Source organism: Chamaea fasciata, unplaced genomic scaffold (assembly GCF_029207755.1).
Source record: "Chamaea fasciata isolate MVZ Bird 193981 ecotype frontalis unplaced genomic scaffold, bChaFas1.0.hap1 SCAF_25, whole genome shotgun sequence".
Taxonomy (NCBI): domain Eukaryota; kingdom Metazoa; phylum Chordata; class Aves; order Passeriformes; family Sylviidae; genus Chamaea; species Chamaea fasciata.
In genome coordinates, this window is record NW_027094110.1 from 3,990,389 (window position 1) to 4,004,929 (window position 14,541).

Here is a 14,541-nt window from a genome sequence, read left to right on the forward strand (position 1 = left end):
GTTTGGTGCTGACTCCAGCAGGACGTTGTTTAGCAAAGCCATGCTCCTGGGCTGCACGCAGCTATGGGCATGGTTCAGTTTCAAATTCAGTCATTCCTGTTAAGATCAGCTGAAATAAATATTTGGAAGGTATTGGAGTCTGCCGACCTGCTCATTCCTCAAGAAAGGGGTCTGGATAAAAGAAGCTCCAAGTCCCTTCCCAGACAGAGCCCAGCCTTGGTGTGGCCACAGCAGAGTAAACAATGGATTGCCAACAAGCTCTCTGCTATTTTCCCCTGAAAACTGCATAATGCCAATGCTCCAGTGCAGCTCTCCCTGAGGACAGGAACACAGCACAACTGTGGGGACTGTTAACAACAGCCCTGCTACAGCTGACTGATGACTGCCTTGGAGTTCACCTGCAGGTTCACCCTTTACAGCAATTTGGCATTTGAGCAGAGATTAATGATTGCCCAGTTGCTCCTTAAAGCTTTGCTTCAAGCAAGGTCAGAGCTGCCCTGATCCACAGCAGTGATGAGATCACTCCAGATCACAGCCCTGAGGGTTGAAGGAACAAGAAACTCCAGAAATCAGCCAAGAACGATTCATGTTTTTATTAGGAAAAGCAGAAGTCTGTTTAACAGCGACAGGATTTCGGTGAAGTGAAATCCCATTTGTCCCATCTGAGGGTACAATCGAGTCATTCAAAGAAATTCAAAAATTACAAGGAATCTGGCAGAATAGGGTTAAAAGAAGCTTGTGCTCCTCAGAGTACCCTAAAGCCCTGTTAGGTCAATCTCAGTGTGTATCTCGCCCTCCATCAAGGAGCTTGGCAACAGCACAGGAACTGGGGGGAACTTCAGAGAGGGCAATTCTCACCTCATTAACACATTTCAGTTAAAAACCCATGTCTGTCTCTTGGAACATGCTGGTTCCAGTGAGCAGGAGGTACCCTGCCCACCTTCCTCTGGCACAGCAGAGCTCTGCTCACCCCCAAGTGAAGCTGCTACTAAAATCAGACAGCAAATTAAAACAAATGTAAAGGGAGCCAAGAATGAAATATTTTCTCCTCACTGCACTGTTCCTCTTAATGTGAGATAAGTGGCAGAGTCTGGGTGCCTCTCGTGGTTTTTTTTTTTTTTTTTTTTTTTTTTTTTTTTTTTTTTTTTTTTTTTTTGTTGTTGTTGTTTTTTAATTATTTATAATTCTCAGGAAAAAAACCTCTCCAAAACACACCCCTGAATTCTGCTCAGTTCTGGTTCCATCAGTGACGTTTGTGCCTCATGACAACCACCACGGATGTGCCACCAGCCCTGTGAGTCACAGCAGAATGACCCTGTCCTTTCCCCAGCCCAGGGGGAGGGCAGACCCTTCACCCTGCCCTGTTCCCCAGCTGCAGCTTCCCCCACACCACCCAGGCTTTCCAGGTAAACTGGAAACTCTGCAGTTTAAAGCCACCAAACCCAGCACTGAGTATGGCAAAAGAAGCCAGAGAAATCAACTTTTCCTGTGCCCTGAGCCTGCATCCTGCTGGGAGCAAGGACCAGTCAAGACTCCAGTCCAGCCACTGCCTCCAGGACTGTCCTCAAGGCTGAGATGAAGCATTGCAGTGCCTCTGGCTTTGCTTCGTTCTGCTTCACCGAAACCTGCAGCTCTGAATCCGCTGCCTCAAGCAGGAGCTCTGTGAGGAAGAGGCAGCCTGACTCATCCTGGGCACTCAGATAAGCTTTCCAGGGCTGGGCTCCAGCCTTGCTCATGGCAATGGTCTGGATGTGCACAACACGAAGGGCTGTCTGGATGGCGTCTGCATGGACAGGCCCACCCCAGGGCAGAGACAGCTGGCAGCTCGTGTCCAGGCTCAGCCAGGTCTTCTCAAACTGTTCTGCAGTCAGGGAAACATCAGGAATCAAGCTTAGGCTGCCTGCATCAGGATGAGCCTTGAGGAGTTCTGTATTCCCTTCAGACACGGGAGTATCAGGATGAACCTCGAGGACTTCCTTGTTCCCTTCAGACACCAGAGACTCTGAAATGAAAGCACAAACACCTGAGATGCAGCTCCCAGCTCCACAAAGCCCATCCGATGGAGCAGAGGAATGCTGGAATCCCAGTGCCACCAGCAGCACTCCCTGGGCTAGTGAGTGGCCAGCCACACACTGCACAAGGTGATCAGAACACCAGATTCCCAAAGCACTCTGACCTTCTTCCAAACAGACCCACGGGAGACCATCCTGGCTGCCCAGAGAAGCTGTGGCTGCCCCTGGATCCCTGGAAGGGTCCTAGGCCAGGTTGGACAGGGCTTGGAGCAGCCTGGGACAGTGGAAGGTGCCCCTGCCCGTGGCAGGGGGTGGAACGAGAGGAATTTCAAGGCTCCTTCCAACCCAAACCATTCTGGGATTGTGTGATCTGCTGGCTCCCAGAGGAAGGTGAGGCAGGTTTGTTTACCTGTGTCTCTGTTCCTGGAGTCAGCACAAGGAGAGCAGGAGTAAGAGGGTTCCACAGGCTGCTGGGCAGTGGCGAGTGCCCAGCGCTCTCTGCCATAAACTGTGGCCAGAGTGTTGAAGTCCAAAGCCCAGGCATTGACAGGCTGCTTGCTCTGGTCCCCCAGGAGCCCCAGGGAGGGGTCAGACTTGGGGCTGCACAGCACCCTCTTCACCTCCTCCACCCCAGACTGCAGAAGGCGATAGTAGAACAGTCCCCGGTCCCGTACGGCCATGTCCTGCTCCTCCTCTGGGAACCACAGAGATGCCATTCATGGAGAATTATATCAGCCACATTTCCCCAGAGTACTAACACTCCATTATTAAAAACAGACTTTCAGGGATACCATGCAAGCCTGCTTACAGGCAGAGAGTGAAAGGATAAGGAGGAATGTTTTTAAACTAACAGAAGGCAGGGTCAGGTGGGATACTGGGGAGGAATTCTTCCCTGTGAGGCTGGGGAGGCCCTGGCACAGGGTGCCCAGAGAAGCTGTGGCTGCCCCTGGATCCCTGGAAGTGTCCAAGGCCAGGCTGGACAGGGAAGGTGTCCCTGCTCAGGACAGGGGTTGGAACTGGATGATCTTTAAGATCCCTTCCCACCCAAACCATTCTGATTCCATGACTCTGTAACTCCACCCTCACCAGCCAGCCAGGGGACAGCCAGCAGGAACATGGAACAACCTGACGCTGGGAGCCTGGATGGCCTCCTCAGAGCCAGGATGCTCCCACAGCCTGGGGACACAGGCAGAGCAGGTCCCCCAGAGGCTGTGAGGACACAGGGAACCCACCTATGCAGAAGTAGAGCAGCCTGCCCAGCATGTCCTGGCACTCGGCGGGCCGGGCCAGGAACAGCCGCACCAGCGCCGTCAGCAGCTCCATCTTCACCGCCGGGAATGTCTCGGACTTCACGTTCTCCACAAAGTCCTCCAGGACATAGGGAGCGTTTGGGATCTTCTCCCCATGCGTGCCCAGGAGCCAGACCAGCGCTTGTTTGCCCTGAAGGAACCACAGGAACACCAGCGGAGCTGCTGTGTGCCACGTGTTGGTGCGAAATAAGCACGCTGAGAGAACAAATCTGAGCATTTCTGATTTTTGCCCCCAATCTCAAGGCAAAGGGAAGCTGAACAGTCCTTGTCCACCTGTCCCCAAGCACTGCCCCCTCACCTCGCTGTCCTGGATGGTGTCCTCACAGCCAGGCAGCGCCTGGCACACGGCATCTGTGCACTGGGGACACAGCCAGGCCAGGTCCCGGAAAGCACGGACCACAGCTGCGAGGAAAACCAGTTATCAGCATCCCCCAAGGGTTATAAAAACCACTAGAGAGGAAAAAAAAATCATTTTAAACTCCCCCCATTCACTGGGCTTTGCAAATCTCAGCCAGGAGGGTCAGTGCACCCTCCTTCCCAATCCCATGACCCTGCATTTGTCAGAGCAAAGCTGCACCAGGTCTAAAATAAAGCAGAGACTTCAGATTGTTCCTCTGCTGGAGAGCAGCTTCTCTTGTGGCCACTGCCAGCCTTTAAAAAGCCTCTGACTCATGATGCTTCAGACACACGAGGTTAGAATGACAAATTAAAGCTGACCCCGATTCAAAACGAGGCTCGTGAACTTCAGGTCAAAACTTTAAAGGTTTTGCTGCCCACTCAGAAACACCAACAGCTCCTGAGATGGAATTCAACAGCTCAGTGCAAGTGTGTGGTTTTCAAACCTGAGAGCAAGACCAGTTAAAAGAGAACAGCAGGAACAGCAGTGATGTGAAGGTGGATCTGAGGGCAGAAGAGAATAAAGGAAGCTTGGGTACAACTGAATCAGACTATTATGTGAAATCACAGAGATTCAAAAGATCTATTAATCATCTTGGCTCTCAGACAGTAAAATGTCTCTGCTGAGCCCCTCACTCCCTGAGTCAGCAGGTGGCAGGCAGAAAGAAGCACGAACACAGCTACAACCATCTTCCCCTTTCCCACAGAGAGCAGTTCCTGCGGAAGGAGCACACTTTATACCCCTCAACCCACTTGGAAAACTTCCAGCTGAAGGTGCCAATTAAACTGGAAGCCAAGTGCCTTTGAGGGAGCTGAGTTTGGGATCAGGAGCCCCAGCAAGGGCAGCCCCTGAGAGCATAAACCAAGCAGCAGCCTGCAATGGTTACCTGAGGTGATGTGTTCCTGCTGGAGCCCCAGCAGCTCTGTCAGAATCCCCACACACTGCTCTGTGTATGTCCTGGCAATATTAGCTGCAAGGATGCCAAAAAGACATAAAAATCAACCTTCTGTCAGAGTGAAACAGGAATCATGAACCCAGCTACTCGTCACAAACTCATTTTAAAGGAACAGTCTCCCTCCCTGCCTTTCTGACTACCACTTCTGAAAGTGTGGCCAAATGAGCTTGCTCCCCACACCAGGGACATGTTCTTTTTTTGGGGGCCATGGCTCAGAAGATTTCTGAACTTTCCTTAAATGTAATACATTAAAAAAAGCATTTTATCATCCCCAACTTTCTCCTGATGAACACTGTAGTAACTCAACTATTTTTAAAGCTCACAAAACCAAAACTATCACCTTAACTCTGCCCCCACCACAACTCAAAGAACAAGCAGGTCTTAGAGCTCCTCCACCCCGTGCACAGCTTCACTGAACACTCTAAGACTCATTAACAAGATAAAATGACACTTTCTCTAGAACACCTCCTCACAGCACGAGATTCAGGGACTTTCTGCACAACCTGAAGCAGCTCAGTGCCAGGACTTCTGAAATAACCCATGTTTCAGAAACACTGACACAAACCCCTCCTGGGCAGGTTGGTGTCTGTGCTGCTGCAGCACAGAGCAGTGATTTGGTGCTTGCCCAGGTACCCTTCAGCAGAGAACAGCCCCCCTGAAAGCTCCAGGGCTGCACCAAGCCAAGGCAGAGCTCTCACCTATGGCAAAGATCGCTCCCTGCGCCAGCTCCACCGACACGTCAGTGCAGTAACCCTTCAGCTCCTCCAGCACCTGCTGCACGTTTTCATCGTTCACCAGCTCACACAGCACCTCCATCTTCTGGCATTTGATGTAGTGGGGCTCCGAGTAGGAGCAGAAGAACTTTTTGTAGTGGCTGCTGAAGTGGCCGGGCAGGCTCCTGAGGATCTGGCGCACGTGGCAGAGCGCGGTGAAGCAGAGCTCCCTGCTCTCCGAGGTGCAGGCAGACAGCAGCGGGCCCTTCACCCGCACCAGCACATCTGCCTGCACATCTGGGTACTCCCTGGCCAGCACCAGGAACAGCTTGGTGGCTGCCATCACCACGCTGGGGCTGCTGCTCTTGAGGTAGCCGTCGAGCAGGTTGAGGATGTCGAAGAGCTCGTCCTCGCTGCGGGGCTTGTAGCGCAGCAGGAAGGTGAGCACCTCGCTCTGCCCCCACTGATCCAGGTCAGGCATCCTGCCAGGAGCACAGGGGACACACTCAGGGAGGGCAGGAACATCTGTGCAGAGCAGAGGCCTCAGCCTCCGACCTCCTGACGGCCTCTGCTCCCACCCAAGAGGGTGCCACAGTTTTATCACAAGAGAACTGCCTGGTTATTAGCTCAGTCACGTGCACTTTTCCTGGTGTTTACAGCAGGCAGCAACACTGACAAGAACTCTGGGCAGAGCAATACCCCTCTTTTCCTAGATCATGTAAATTACTTGCCGAAAAACTGATTTCTTCAAGCACCATAGTTATATGTCTTTCAATGGATCTGGAGAGACACACTAGAACATACCTGTCCCACAGATATATCACGTGTATTATCACTAAAAAACCCAAAACTCATCACATAAACCTACAATTACAAACCAAACCAAACCACCAGCTGAGGCAAAGACTCCCTGGAAGGGCAGGGCATCCCAGATTTCTCTTCAGACCTTAGCCTGAAGTGGTTTAGTTTATCTTCGGATGGCCACCTCCATCTCTGGGTACCTCACAAGAGGTCAGAGAAGGTTATGTCTGCCCAGAAACTGACTTTCTGCATAGAAAACACGAGATCAAGACAAGCTTCCAGCATCATCACAAGACCAAAGAAAACAAACCTGTTGAGGAGATGATGGGCAATGGGTTTGTTGATGACAACACCTCCCTCCTTCTTCAAGATCTCTTCCAAGGCCCTCAGACAGTTGACAACCACAATGGGGTCCTGGTCACGAAGCAAACTGTAGAGCTCGTTCACCAGAGCACCATCTGCAAAGCACAGAGCTCCTGCCATCAAGATCTGTTGGCACACTGCAGTTTAATCATTGTATGTGAGACTTTATCACAAAAAAGAAGAAAAAAGATGTGGCTTGAACCGGGAGAAGGGACCAACGAAACTTCAAGCTCTGCAGGAACACCTGCCCTTGGCACAGCTTTTCCCTGAGGGTCTGTGTGGGTCACAGTGGCCCCTGAATGATCAGAGACTGAGGATGGAACAAAATCATTGAATCACTGAATCACAGAATGTTATGGGTTGGAATGGACTTTAAAGCTCATCCTGCCACGGGCAGGGACACCTTCCACTGTCCCAGGGTGATCCAAGCCTCAATGTCCAACCTGGCCTTGGACCCTTCCAGGGATCCAGGGGCAGCCACAGCTGCTCTGGGCACCCTGTGCCAGGGCCTCCCCACCCTCCCAGGGAGGAATTCCTCCCTAATACCCCAAACCTGCTCTCTTTCAGTTTGAAGCCATTCCCCCTTTTCCTGTCACTCCATGTCCTCCTCCAAAATCCCTCCCCAGCTCTCTTGCAGGCTCCCTCCAGGTTCTGGAAGGCCACAATCAGATCTCCCGGGAGCCTTCTCTATTCTAGGCTGAACAATCCCAATTTCCTCAATCTTTCATTAATTACCCTCCACTTTCTCTCTTTCTGCCCTGCGGCCACAACACCAGCGGGGCAGCGCAGGGACCCCGGGACAGCCCTAAAGCCTGAACGGGCATCACCAACACAGCCCGGGGCCACCGGGCACTCACCCACTTCGCAGTCCCCCTGCAGCTTCACCATCTTGGCACAGCCCAGCACGGCCGCCCTGCGCACGTAGGACGCTTTGTCCCGCAGCCCGTTGACGAGCGGCTGCTGCAGGTACTCCTGGATCCCGGGCATCCTGCGGGAGGGCAGCGGGCCGTCAGCGGGGCGCCGCGGCCGCGGCCGGCCCCCGGCCCGCCCCGGCCCCGCCGCACCTGAGGCCGCACATGGTGCGCAGGGCCAGCCCCCGCACGGCCGGGCTGGGGTGCGCGCAGTCCTTGCGCAGGGAGTTGACGGCCAGCAGCGCCAGCTGCGGCTGCCGCGGGGCCTGGGCGCGCACGTAGAACGACACCAGCTTCTTCTGCACCACGTCCGGCACCGCGCCCGCCTTCACCATCTCCGGGAACAGGCCCGACACGTCGGCGCCCTGCGTCATCAGCCTGCGGCGGGCACAGGGCTCAGCGCGGCCCGGCGCGGCCCCGCGCCCCCCGCCCGGCCCGCCCGCCGTACCGGATCACGCGCAGCACGGCGCCGCGGTACCGCGCCGGGTCCGCCTGCACGTGCGGGTTCGACAGCGCCCGGCGGAGCTCCCGCTGCGCCTCCTCGCCGCCCAGGTACGGCATGGCCCCGCTCCCGGTCCCACTGCCAGTCCTAGGACCCGGTGCCGGTCACAGTCCCAAGTGCCCGCCCCGATGCCAGTCCCGGATCCCAGGATGCAATCCCGGTCCCAGCCCCACTCCCAAATCCCGACCCCGATCCCGTTCCCGGCGCCGCTCCGCCCGCCGGCCCCCCCGCCCACGTGACCCCCGCCCACGTGACGCCGCCCCGCCCCTGGCGCGCGGCCCGGCCCCGCCCCGCGCCGTCCGCGCGTGCGCGGCGCTTCCCGCCAAAACCGGCGTGAGGGGAGCGGGGTCCACGCCCGCCATGAGCGGGACGGTGCTGCCCGGGACCCCCATCGCCGTGGACTTCTGGAGCCTGCGGAAGGCCGCCGGCGCCCGCCTCTTCTTCCTATCCCACATGCACTCGGACCACACGGTGGGGCTGTCCAGCACCTGGAGCCGCCCTCTGTACTGCTCCCCGCTCACCGCCCGCCTCCTGCACCACCGCCTGCAGGTAGGTGTGTCCCACCCGCCCCGGTCCGCATCGCCTGGGCACCCCCACCTGCCACACCCGCCCCTCATCTCCTGCGTACCCTCACCTGCCCTGCCCAGCCCTCACACCTCGGCCCCTGCAGGTGCCGATGTGCTGGATCCGGCCGCTGGAGGTGGGGCAGAGCCATGTCGTGGATGAGGTGACGGTGACGCTGATCGACTCCAACCACTGCCCTGGCTCCGTTATGTTCCTCTTTGAGGGCACCTTCGGCACCATCCTCTACACAGGTATAGGGCAGGTTCCCACAATGACAGAATCACGAAATGGGTTAGGCTGGAAGGGACCGCTCTGGGTCACTTGTCCCAACTCCTTGCTCAAGCAGGGTTGTCTCAGAGCTCATGGCACAGAACTGTGGCCAGATGGTTCTGAAATACCCTCAGTGAGGGAAGCTCCACACGCTCTCTGGGCCCTGCCCTGCCATCCCTGTCCTTACAGGAGATTTCCGCTACACGAGTGCCATGCAGGGCGAGCCGGCGCTGCGGGGCCGCCACATCGACCGCCTGTACCTGGACAACACCCACTGCCACCCCCAGCGGGCCCTGCCCTCCCGGGCGCTGGCCACCCGCCAGGCTGCCCGCCTCATCCGCGCCCACCCGCAGCACCACGTGGTCATCGGTGAGTGCAGTGCTGCCTTCCCTCCTGCCAGCACGGCCCCAGCAGGGCTTGTGTCCCCCTGCCCTGTCCCTGAGCCGCTGCTCCCCCGGCAGGTGTGTACACCCTGGGCAAGGAGACGCTGCTGGTGGAGCTGGCGCTGGAGTTCAGCACGTGGGTGGTGGTGAGCCCCTGGCGCCTGGAGCAGATGCGGCTGCTGGGGCTGCCCGATGTGTTCACCGCCGAGGAGGGCGCGGGCTGGATCCGCGCCGTGGATGTCGCCGAGATCCGCCGGGACACGCTGGTCACCTGGAACAAGCTGCACCCCACCATTGCCATCATCCCCACGGGCAGGCCCGTGAAGGTCACCCACCCCAGCATCCACCTCGTCCCGTACTCGGATCACTCGTCCTTTGTGGAGCTGCGCGAGTTTGTGAAGTGGCTGAAACCCTGCTCCATCATTCCCATTGTGAAGGGTGATATGTGCCAGGTTTACTTCCAAGAATACCTGAGCTCTGCTCCCCAGGTACTTCCTGACTTCAAAGGCTCAAAGCCTGTGCAAGAGCCTAGACAACGGCAAAGCCAAAGGAGGGGGCAGAAACCTACAAGTCTCTGGAAAAGAGTCCTGCGGTGTTCTGTGGCCCAAGGGGTCGTTTATGAGTCCCCAGAGAAAAATACTAACAAACCTGAAGTACTTAAAGATATTGAGGTTCCTCAGCACTACTGTGAGCCAGCTCTCTGCTCAAAAGAAGGCTGCACTTGTCATAGGGATGAGAAAGAAGAGCTGAGTGGGGAACAGGTGGGAACAGCAGGAGCAGCACCTGTTTCCAGTGAGCACCTTGCAACTGCATTTGCAGAGCAGTATTTACTCACTCCCTTAAATGTCCTGAAGCAGAATTCCTCACAGACATTCCATCAGGTGGTAGAAGACTTTTTGCGGAAGGGAGACACGCCCTGAAAAATTGTGTGACATTGCTGGTGCTGGTGCAGCAGGTAGCAGTGTTTCATTCTGCTCCATGCCCAGGTTTCCCAATAGGAGAGAGGAGCTGGGCTCTGGGGCTCTCCTTTCTTTACCTCTTTGTAGAGGACAAAGAGGAAACTAGAACCAATTTGTAGATGGTACTTTTTAAAAACTTATTTATTTTTTATCTCTACATCTGCTGTGTCCCCACACTATGCTGGGCACTGTGGTCCCACTGTCTTGTGTGCCTTGTGTCCACCTCTTGCAGTGACTTGCCTGTCCCCTGTTAGAAAAGTCACTGAGAGGTTGATTCAAGCAGAGCTGCAGAGGGTGTGAGCTGTCTGCAGCTGAGTAATTGATGGCTGGAATGTGATGGAAGGAGCAAGGAGGGGAATCTGAGAGCTTCAGAGATTCTCCTTTCTGTAAGTCTGTGATACCTCACTGACTATGAGCAGTTCATTCCAAAGCGAATTACAAATGTTCTGTATTAAGGTGCTTTTTAAAAATGCTGCTTAAAGAAATCTAGAAAATGAAGTGCCTTAAAGTCCAACAATCTGTTTTCTATCTGTTAATCTACTAATAATTCCAGCTTTTGCATCTAGCCAGCCAACTGCAGCTGGATGTAGTCCTGCTCTGCTGAAAGTGCCATTTCAGTGCTAATTGTCAGTGCTTTTTCAGGTTTGTGGCTAGGAAAAGTAGGAATTCTCTGGGTTCTTGAGTTGGAGGCTTTGCAGAGTGGGTCACTAAATCCTCTGCAGTCCCTGCACTCAGCCTTGCACCTCTGAATTCTGTTTGATTGCAAAGCACTCCCAGTAAGTGCCAGTGTTCTGCCTTCCCATTCTGCCTGCTCTTGTCGTGCAGAGGCAAGTGGAATGGGAGATAATGAAACATCTGCTTGGGGGTGTGAAGTGATCAGCCTGAGCAGCATTGTTTGGAAAGATTGTGATTGAACAGCAGAACTGGCTCTGTTAGTTAGAGGTTGGGCACTTTCCCACTCTGGCAAGCGTCTGTGGTGTGACAAACCATTGGGTACCCGCTGCAGCTGACACTGCCAAACAGCACTGCCAACGTTTCACATTGGCCCCTCATATGGCCAGGGCAGCTGGAGTGGAAATGGTCACTGGACACCGTCCTGGAACAACAAACCAGTTTGTTCCTCAGCTCTGTTGATCCTCCTTTTGTTACTGTCCAGGCGAAATGTTTCAGAATCTTCTGAACATAGTGTCCTACAGGGCCTTTCCAAGCAGCAGCTAGATGGGTTGAATTCTCTGAATTGAGCCACAAAAGGAAGTTTGCTCTTGGAGCAGGGCCAGGCCTTGTGAAAAGCAAAGGTGCCCCTGCATGCAGCAGTCACAAACAGGGCTGTCCAGAACAGTGAGGGTGTCGCCAGCCAGAGTGGGGATGTTTGGAAAGCTCTTTGGCAAAAGTGAGCCCTGACTCCCAAGGCTGTGCTTTCCCAGGCATGGCAATGTTTATCCCTGTTACGTAAGAAGTGCCTGTCCCTGGGACTGCTGTGCCTTTGCCTGCCAGCTGCCGTGGGGACACTGGAAGTGACAGGGCAGTGTCCTGTGAACTGCACACAGGGCAGCTTGAGCCTCCTGCTGTGGGCCCTGTGTCCTGCTGCTTGGAGTTTTCTGTGTGGATGATTTCCTAATCCAAACTTAACTGCAGAGCTCTGTCAAGTGGGCGTGAGTGGAGACACCTGCACGTTTTATAACATGGAAATGGTAGTGCTGTGCTCCTAGTGTGCTGGCTGCTGCTGCTGCCTGGGAGATGCAGGCTGTTATTTCAGTATTGTTGTAATTCAAGTGACTCATTTGACAGGCAGGGGAGTGAAGCACTGCCTGAACTCCCAATTCCGTCGTGCTTTGAGCATTTGAGCAGCCTCTCTCCACTGCTGGGGAGGAATGCTCCCCTTCTGAGTCACTGCTCCACTTGGGCATGTTGCAAATGACCTGGGAGGTCTGATGTTTTGTGGCATCCAGCCTTCCCTCTTTTATTCTTATCAACTATTTATTAAAGTAAATGGAGAACCTTCTGGTCAGCCTCTGGGCAAAAAGGAGTTGTAAATGGTAATTCTTTAATTCTTTACAGAGCTAAATCTGAGCTTTAATCATGTACAAACAAGTGAACATTGCAGACTTCTGAGTCTGGGGATCTGCATCCTGTGTCTGTGTGCTCAGTTGAAGCTGCAGAATGAAATGCTGGCTTCACTTTCTAGAGCTGAAAAGGTAATTCCTGCCACTTGAGGAGGGAATTATCCATCATGCAGAGCCAAGGAAACCTAAAATCTCTCCGTGGCTTTAAAAGGCAATGGAAGCAGGAGAGACTTCACCAACAGGTGGTTTGTTGGAGACCTTTGCCTCAGCACCGCAGGTGCACAAGGCATTTTAGTGCCAAACATTTCTTCCCTGTTAGGTGTTTAAACACCTTTTGTGTGCTGTCTTAAAATGCTGGAAAATAAAACGTGGCCTTGTGGGGAAAACTGGAATTGCTGACTGTTGGGGCTTCTGGGCATCCTTCAACTTCCCCTGAAGATGGGCTTGGTGATGGACATGGCAGCGCTGGGTTAATGGTTGGACTCTGTGATCTTAAATGAATTTTCCAACCTAAAAGATTCCATAAAATCTCCTGGCAGTAAATATTTGGCCTCTTACAGGCCTTGTTCTCCCTCACACTTGTCTCCATGATTTCCCTGTTTTCCTGCCCCCCAGCCCGGCTCAGAGCTGAGAGCTGGAGTGTCACGGAGAGCAGGCTCTGAGCTCACCTGCAGTGCTGCCCACAGGTGTGTTTGCTCACGGCAGTGACAAGGAGAAGCTGGAGCCCAGTGTTGGCTTCACTGCAGGGGGTCTGAGGGCCACATGCTTGGAAACTTCAGTTATCCTGGCAGGGAACAGAACGTGCTCCGAGCAAAGTCCTCCCAAATCTATACACACAGAGCATGCTCCAGCTGCTTATCTCTGCTCCGCAGTTGGGAACCAAGCCCCAGAGGGGCGAAACAGCTCAGCCAAGGCCTTGCAGAGGAACAAGGAACGAGCCGAGTTCCCTTTGGCAGGTTTTCAGTGCTGTTTTACCAAGCTGTGATCAAATGGTGGCGTGTTGTGAGGGCAGGTTCTGGAGCAGAGCTGCCTGGGGTGGGTCAAGCACTGCACTATGAACAGCTCAGTTGGCTCAAACTTCTCAGAACAGTAGGGAAGCATGAAGGAGTGCCCTGTTTATGCTGTGGAGAGGGGAAAATTCTTCTCCAGGTTGTTGTCAAGAGGCTGAGGTAAAACTTGCCTGGCTCCTGTGCTCCACAGAAACAAGTGTGTAATGTCACCTTGCAGGGAACACCCCAGAGCGCTGCTGGGTTGGGTTTCTGACTGCTTCCCCAATTTCGAGACCAAAGCACTTCCAACAACTTCTCTGTTCCTGCAGCACAGGGGCTTCTTTGCTAGATTAAATAAACTGCAACGGTGAAAGCTTTCCTTCACCAGAAAATGAGTGAGTTTACGTATTACCTTTACAGTGTGTTGTCACTTTGGGCTTATTCCAAAGCCTAAAATCTCTGTGCTTTTTTATAGAGTCCTCTGAAAAAGCTGAAAGTGTAGAGTCACCTTGATAATCATGTGGGGTGCTGCCTTCAGGTGAGCTCCTGTGGATGTTTTGTGTGTGTTTTTGTGATTCCTTATGCTGAATTTGAGATATTTCACCACAGCCACTGCTGTGCTGAAGTTTTTCTGGCCGTGACTTTGCCCTTGGCCAAACCCCAGCCTGAGGCACAAGCAGCCATGGGGTTGTGCAACAAAACCTTTGGGCCAGACCTTGACCAGGAGCCTCTTGGCTCTGGCTCGGGGAGGCTGGGACTTCCTGAGCAGGTGCTGGGGAAGGGGAGAATCATGTTCCACTCTGTCTTGGAGGTCACTGTGAGCCTGCAGAGAATCGTGCCAAGAGCACTGGGTCCTCCGTGCAGGACTGAGACCTCCCTGTCTCAGAGGGCGCAGAGCTCCTGAACAGTGTTTTGCTGGAGGGGGTTGACGCTTGTTGTGCTGCTGGTCATGTAAACAGGAAGCTGTGAGAGTTGCTGAGGTTTTCATAGAATCACGGCATGGTTTAGGTTGGAAGGGACCTTAAAAAATCATCAAGTTACAAACCCTGCCATGAGCAGGGACAACTTCCACTACACCAGGTTGTGCCAAGCTCTGCCCAACCTGGCCTTAAACACTTCCAGGAATGGGGCAGCCACAGCTTCTCTGTGCCAAGGCCTTACCACCCTCTGAAATAAAGAATTTTGTCCCAATATCTAATCTAAACCTACTCTCAGTCTGAATTTTGGTAAGAGTGTTTGTAATTGTTATTTTTAAATGTTGTAAACTTCTGCAAGAAAGCCAATAAACGTCTCTGTAACACTGACTTTGGAAAAGGCAGAATTGAGACACTGTGGAGTTCTTGAGTGGG

At 53.8% G+C, this 14,541-nt stretch overlaps 2 protein-coding genes across 2 annotated transcripts; one reads left to right on the forward strand and one right to left on the reverse strand.

Annotated features, from left to right (window-relative positions):
* Positions 1 to 569: 569 nt before the first annotated feature.
* On the reverse strand, positions 570 to 8,183 carry AP4B1 (adaptor related protein complex 4 subunit beta 1). Its single transcript, XM_066204188.1, has 10 exons — positions 7,911 to 8,183; positions 7,616 to 7,840; positions 7,409 to 7,539; positions 6,499 to 6,646; positions 5,373 to 5,869; positions 4,606 to 4,689; positions 3,621 to 3,724; positions 3,245 to 3,452; positions 2,422 to 2,706; positions 570 to 2,002 (listed from the first exon to the last, which is right to left on the reverse strand). Exons 1-10 carry the CDS (start codon positions 8,021 to 8,023, stop codon positions 1,527 to 1,529), a joined length of 2,271 nt encoding a protein of 756 aa, XP_066060285.1. The 5' UTR covers positions 8,024 to 8,183; the 3' UTR covers positions 570 to 1,526.
* Positions 8,184 to 8,324: 141 nt separating this feature from the next.
* DCLRE1B (DNA cross-link repair 1B) lies at positions 8,325 to 13,057 on the forward strand. Its single transcript, XM_066204189.1, has 4 exons — positions 8,325 to 8,513; positions 8,635 to 8,779; positions 8,988 to 9,167; positions 9,260 to 13,057. The coding sequence occupies exons 1-4, from the start codon at positions 8,325 to 8,327 to the stop codon at positions 10,099 to 10,101; spliced, it is 1,356 nt and encodes a 451-aa protein (XP_066060286.1). The 3' UTR covers positions 10,102 to 13,057.
* The last annotated feature ends 1,484 nt before the right edge of the window (positions 13,058 to 14,541 follow it).

Bases quoted from the DNA above. Each gene is read 5' to 3' on its own strand.
- AP4B1 (XM_066204188.1), bottom strand. From the start codon at position 8,023: ATGCCGTACCTGGGCGGCGAGGAGGCGCAGCGGGAGCTCCGCCGGGCG. The intron at 5,870-6,498 runs GTTTGTTTTCTT...TGCTCCTGGCAG, and splicing joins GCCCATCATCTCCTCAACAG to GATGCCTGACCTGGATCAGT. The intron at 4,690-5,372 runs GTGAGAGCTCTG...GCATCCTTGCAG, and splicing joins GGGAGCGATCTTTGCCATAG to CTAATATTGCCAGGACATAC.
- DCLRE1B (XM_066204189.1), top strand. From the start codon at position 8,325: ATGAGCGGGACGGTGCTGCCCGGGACCCCCATCGCCGTGGACTTCTGG. The intron at 8,514-8,634 runs GTAGGTGTGTCC...CGGCCCCTGCAG, and splicing joins TCCTGCACCACCGCCTGCAG to GTGCCGATGTGCTGGATCCG. The intron at 9,168-9,259 runs GTGAGTGCAGTG...CTCCCCCGGCAG, and splicing joins GCAGCACCACGTGGTCATCG to GTGTGTACACCCTGGGCAAG.